General features: G+C 34.7%; 1 protein-coding gene across 1 annotated transcript in view; it reads left to right on the top strand.

Annotated features, from left to right (window-relative positions):
* LOC107696850 (nicotinamide phosphoribosyltransferase-like) overlaps positions 1-6,323 on the top strand; it is a 20,474-nt gene that overhangs the window by 1,709 nt on the left and 12,442 nt on the right. The window contains exons 2-4 of the mRNA XM_016497376.1: positions 2,132-2,267; positions 3,492-3,595; positions 3,744-3,872. Of these exons, the coding sequence (XP_016352862.1) occupies positions 2,132-2,267; positions 3,492-3,595; positions 3,744-3,872 (369 nt within the window). The remainder of the gene's footprint in view (positions 1-2,131; positions 2,268-3,491; positions 3,596-3,743; positions 3,873-6,323) is intronic.

The raw sequence follows: 6,323 nt of genomic DNA, 5'->3' as shown, positions 1-6,323 counted from the left end.
GATATCGTCCTCTTTTGGAAGGCCAAACAAAGTAGTTTCGCTTTCACAACGAAACACAGCGCCTTCACGACATGGAGGCAGCAACAATACTACAGCGAGAATAAAAGTTACGCCTTCTTTCTTTGCGTGAACATTTGGGCGGTGTCTTGCAAATCTTCCCACATAGTGATGTAGATATGTGGGGGCGTGTTAGAACGAGCCATTTTAGGTAGGCGTGGTTGACTCTTAACTTTTATAAAGAATATCTCTTTGGATTTGAGACTTTAGTCTTTGCAACTTTACAGATCTTCTTTATGCACCAAGAGCTTGTGACACTCCAGAGAGAAAGGAAAAATTGAAATCGCATCATATGACCCCTTTAATGATCTTTACAACAGATTTAGGAATTTCACATCTGTAACTCTCCATTTTGGCTAATGCTGAATGGCCAAGGTTGTGTAATAATCTTTGTGCTTCACATTAGTCTTTGACCTCTGACAAAACAGCCAGCCGCAAGTCCCATCTGGATCTATGCTGAAATCTCACCCAACAAAAATTGATTTTATGATAGGATAACTAAATGTTTTATGAGATTTTGATACGTGGCCATGTAGAATGCACTGTTGTTATGTCACACCAACACTCCTCAAATATAACTTAGAAATCTATTATCTAGCTCTAAACAGGTTGTACCAGGTATCATTGATGAGTGAGTCAGGTTTAGACTGATGTTCAGGTCCACTCAGAATTCCACTGAAAACTAAGCAGATTTCCTCTGATGTGGATAACCCAGCATTCATAAAATGTTCACATCCTACACGTCTTGCGTGTTTATTTTGGCCATTGTGTTGCTAATTTGGTCAAGCTTTTAATTACCAATAAGAGAATTGTACAATTAAGCTCAGTTTTACACATTTGATTTGACTATGTTTAAGTCTGTTGCACAGATTTTGCCAAAAAGGTGATGTAGAATTTGCAAAAGATAAAAAAAGAAGTCATCGGATTCCACAGCAGATTGTCTTTCCATTTCTTACAAATCACATGGAAATTCTTTCTGTCTTTTTCTTTATATAAGCAAAATTAATTGACTTTCAGGGTTGATGTGATGAATGATGTTGGACACGTTGGACAACCAAACTAATAGAACATCACAGACCTTTATTTGTTTCTTAAGTAGCAGATAGAAATCTATTTAATTTGTTTTTGCTTTGAAGGAGACAGGACACAATACTATGTCCTCTATTTTGGGGGTCAAGAAAGGGGCCACGTGAAGTTTATGCAGAGATTGTGTCACAGGTCACCGAAGGCCAGACGCTTTGCAATATTAAATTTGTTTCCAAGATATAATGGCAGGTTTGTTCTTGTAAATCAAGACACTGTTTCACCCCAGCTGTAGCTTGACAGTATGAGTGTAAAGTAAACAAGACTTTGATGAAAAGCCGTGAGATCCATGCGCACAGCTTGAAGTTGACAGATTAACAAGACTGTGGAAGTGATGCAGTTGTGCATTACAGATGTAATAGGTGTGTAGTCTTCAATGTAATAATGAAGTACAATACTGTTCAGAAGTTTGTTGAAGTACAATACTGTTCAGAAGTTTGTTGAAGTACAATACTGTTCAGAAGTTTGTTCAGTTTTTTTAATTAATTTTTAATGACTTTTATTCAGCAAGGATGCATTAAATTGATCTGAAGTGACAGTTAATAAATGCTGTTTTTTTTTATTTTTTTTTACTTTGTTCATCAAAGGATCCTGAAAATGTGTCAAAAAAATTCAACTTTGATAATAATAAGAAATGTTTCTTGAGCACCAAATCGGCATATTAAAATGATTTCTGAAGGATCATGTGATACTTAAGACTGGAGTAATGATGCTGAAAATTCAGCTTTGCCATCACAGGAATAAATTACGTTATATAATATATGGAAATAGAAAACAGTTATTTTAAGTTGTAGTAATATTTCACAATATTACTGTTTTACTGTATTTTCAATCAAATAAATTCAGCCTTGATTTGATTTTTTGAAATGAAAATGAAAAACATTGAAAAAATCTTGCCCCAAACTTTTGAACAGTAGTGTATAATGAATAAATTTCATTTGAAATTTGAGTGTGTAAACAATTCTAATACTCAAAGCTGTCTTCCTTTCAGATTACCCACTACAAGCAATACCCACCCAATGTCAGTAAGGTGTACTCCTATTTCGAGTGTCGGCGCAAAAAGGGGGCACAGTTTAACGAGGTGGTGTTTTTTGGCCTCCAGTATCTCCTGAAGAAATACCTAGCAGGTAATTCCAACTACTTTCATCATTGCGTAACTCCTGTAATGATCAAAAAACTTTTGTGAAGTTTCACTTGGCTCACATGGATGTAATTGTTTGTTTTTGAGTTTTTCCATGTGATATCACTCACCTGATTGGGTAATGGAAAAATGGGTAAAGTCATGCAGTCAAAACAAGCTGCAAGAGTTTAAAAATGTAAGATTTAAGAAGAAAGTCATACATTTTTGAAATTATCACTTAGTTTACTCAAAAATGATATTTGTGAGCCATGCACTTTCTCTCATGTCATTACAAATGTTTTATGATTTTCTTTCTTTTGTGGAACACAAAAGAAGATATTTTGAAGAATGTTTTAGCTGTTTTTGTTCATACATTAAAACTCAGTGGGGTCCAAAACAGCATTGGACCCAACTGACTTTCATTGTGTGGTCAAAAAACACAGACATTTTTCATAATTTATTCTCTTGTGTTCCACAAAAGAAAAAAAAGTCATACAGGTTTGGAATGACATGAGGGTGAGAAAATTCTGTCATCATCCCTTCAAGGTTTAACACATGCAGTAGAAGTCTATTTTTGGTCATTTTGATGCTTTTACCCATTTCATTTTTAAAAAAAGTGGCCATGAACACAGGCCAGCCCTGTTAGAGTAAAAAGTAAAAACAAGTAGAATACATTAAGTCCTCAAAAAACATTCTAGTTACAAAAGGCTAATTCCCCTTAAGTTTCCCATTTAAGTATTCCAACCAAGAAAGTGTGTACTTTGTGGTTTGTGTTTCAGACTGTAACCATGAACACAATGTGTGAGAGGCAGCATTTGTTTTTGTTTTGTTTTGTTTTGTTATGTGTCTCCACTGATTTAGATTTTCTTTCCAGCCAAACTATTTGTACTCTCTCTTTACACAATGAATATTTCATTGAATCTTAAGACAGTTATTCTGGTATTGCATTCTCCCTGAAGCCATGGCTGTTGTAAACTTTGCAATTTGTAAATACAGAGACGTGCCAAGTAATATCTTACTAAACAAATCTGTGCATTTATTGTCACATTATATGGGCATGTCATTGTATCATTAAATGGGATGCCAGTTTAGTGTTTACATATTGGACATTTTCAAAAGAGCATATGCTTTATATACAGATCTTTAAAATGCAACTCAATAAGTAGTCTGTTTTCTTCATGTGGGCTTATCATAATATCTCTGAGCTCATGTATTTATATAAATCTTGCAGGTGCAGTTGTCACGGAGGAAAAGATTCAGGAGGCGAAAGTCTTTTATCAGATGCACTTTAAACAGACAGTGTTCGATGAAGAGGGATGGAGGAAAGTTTTAGAGGTACAAACAGAAGTTCATATCAAAGTCGAAGTTTCTTTTCAGATATTTCACCATTACATGACTGAAGTCTGCTTACTTTGTTCTGGAGATGAATACAACGGGAGATAACGACCACCTGCCTTCTTCCTTTTCCTTATTGTGTTGTCAGAAATATGATGGCCGTCTTCCAATCCGTATCAAAGCAGTTCCCGAGGGAAATATCATTCCCAGAGGGAACGTTCTTTTCACTGTGGAGAACACCGATCCAGATTTCTTCTGGCTCACCAATTATATTGAGGTATTACTTGTCTTCTTTCACCTTTATTTCTTTTAAAACAGTTTTTAAAAGATAGCCAATGCAGATAATGCAAAAGTATAATTTCTGCAGATGTCCCAATGAATGTTTCAAAAATTATAAGAACAAAAATTGTTAAAAAAATTATAAGAAGAACACAAATATATAAATATTTATGAAATAATACATGCACTACTGTTTAGAAGTTTGTGGTCAAATTTTAAAGAATTAAAATTTTTTTTTTTAAGAAATTAATACTTTTATTCAACAAGGATGCAAATTACTTCTTTCAAATGAATGCTGTTCCTTTGAATTTTATCCATAAAAGAATTTTTAAAAAATGTGTATCATGGTTTCCACAAAAATTTTAAACAGTGCAAATGTTTGGTGATAAGGTGAAATGTTTCTTGAGCAGCAAATCAGCATATCAGAATGATTTCTGAAGGATCATGTGACATTGAAGACTGGAGTAATGATGCTGAAAATTCAGCTTTGCCATCACAGGAATAAATTGCATTTTAAATATTTAAATAAAAAAAGTTAATAATGTTTTACGGTTTCTACTGTATTTTTTATCAATTAAATGCAGCCTTGTTCAGTGTTGGGGAAAGTAACTTTTAAAAGTAATGTATTACAATATTGCGTTACTCCCTACAAAAGTAACTAATTGCGTCACTTAGTTACTTTTTATGGAAAGTAATGTAACGTTACTTTTGCATTACAGTAACTAATTGCGTTACTTAGTTACTTTTTATGGAAAGTAATGTAACGTTACTTTTGCATTACTTTTTTTTTTTCATCTGGGCTGGGTTCTTTTTTTTTTTTTCAGCAATAAAAAAAGGAAACACAAATGTTATGTTTATCTAAAGTCATTTTTGCTTATTAGTATGGTTGAACTGGATCATTGAAAGTCAGCAGCAAAGACACTGGTTAATAAAATGAGATTAAATGCATAAAGGATATTTGTGTTATTTAACATATTTAATTATTGCAGGTTTGCGTCATATTCTGAGTTTGCATTTCACAGTTTTTATTCATTTTGAGGAATCCTGAATCTGTTTTTGTGCAAGTGTGATGAGTAAATGCATGTTCACATTTAGTCTAGAACTACAGTAACATCATGTTTACATAACGCCTCTGCACTTACTCCTGATTTCTCTTCATGTGAGGACAGGAGAGCTCTCAGTCAATACATGGGAAAACAGTAACTGGCGTTAATTATTTGAAAAAGACACTCAGATATTTCCTTGTAAATTACAAAGTAATGCGTTAATTTACTAGTTACTTGAAAAAAAGTAATCTGATTACGTAACTCGCGTTACTTGTAATGCGCTACCCCCAACACTGGCCTTGTTGAGCATAAGATACTTCTTAAAAAAAACATTCAAAAAAAATATTAAAGACCCTAATCTAAGGGCTAAGTCCAGACAGCATTTAATCAACCTTAAAAGACGAGAAGCAAGAAGGGGATGTTACTCAAAGGGTCATTCCATACCAAAGCAAGACACTGATTCCCTTCGTGAATACCGCTTTCTGAAGGCCGTTAGTAACGGATTCATTTATGATCATGTGATCACTACGTATATTCATGTTTGTTTGTTTGTTTGAGACACCACACAAGTTTCAATTAAATACAAAGAAGTCATATCTGATGCAAAAGCTTTTTTTTTCTGTTACAACAATCTTAACAGCAACACAAAGCCCAAAATAATGTCTGACTGTCAGCATAGTCCATAAACCTGATGGTGTGGCACATTACTCCATATTGGATGATTCTGCTGTACTGTTGTTCAGGATGACAGCAGGCTTGGATTTCCAGCATGCTCCTAGCCGCTGATCCTGGACCAAATAACTGAGGGAGATTTGGACAGGCTGGTGGGGTCAGTGAGGACATGAGGTCGTTAGGCACTGACCTGGCCTGCAGCCCTGCAGACTCTCACAACAGCTGTTACTGTTGTCATTATGTAGACAAACCTTTTTTTTTTTTTTTTGCCGTTCTCTTGAAACTTGCCGTTTCAGTACTGTACAGTACAGTATTATTGGTTCTTGTATGATAAATTGCTCTTCCTCAGTGATGTCCCATATTTATAGGTCACTTTAGATAAAAACGACTGTTAAGTAAATGTAATGTAGATGTCCTTGAGCAGTGCACTTCATCCCAGGGTCCTCCAGGTGGATTGTCCCTGTAATGAACTGTAAGTTGTTGCTTTGGATAAAAGAGCCTGATAAATTACTACGACTTGCAGAAGAAATGACATTTACGCCTATGATTAGGCCAGAATGTGATACTGGTGAATGCACTAGTATGTCAACAACATGGAAATACCTTAAAGGGGTCATATGATGCTACATGCACTTTTACAAGTTGTTTGAACTGAAATGTGTGTTGGCAGTGTGTGTACACAACCACCCTATAATGATAAAAATCCCCCCAGTGTTTTTTTTTTTTTTAAT

This window comes from Sinocyclocheilus anshuiensis, unplaced genomic scaffold, assembly GCF_001515605.1.
Source record: "Sinocyclocheilus anshuiensis isolate Anshui unplaced genomic scaffold, SAMN03320099.WGS_v1.1 scaffold710, whole genome shotgun sequence".
In the NCBI taxonomy this organism is placed as follows: Eukaryota; Metazoa; Chordata; class Actinopteri; order Cypriniformes; family Cyprinidae; genus Sinocyclocheilus; species Sinocyclocheilus anshuiensis.
The sequence above is the reverse complement of the archived record's forward strand: the minus strand, read 5'-3'. Positions and strand labels throughout refer to the sequence as shown.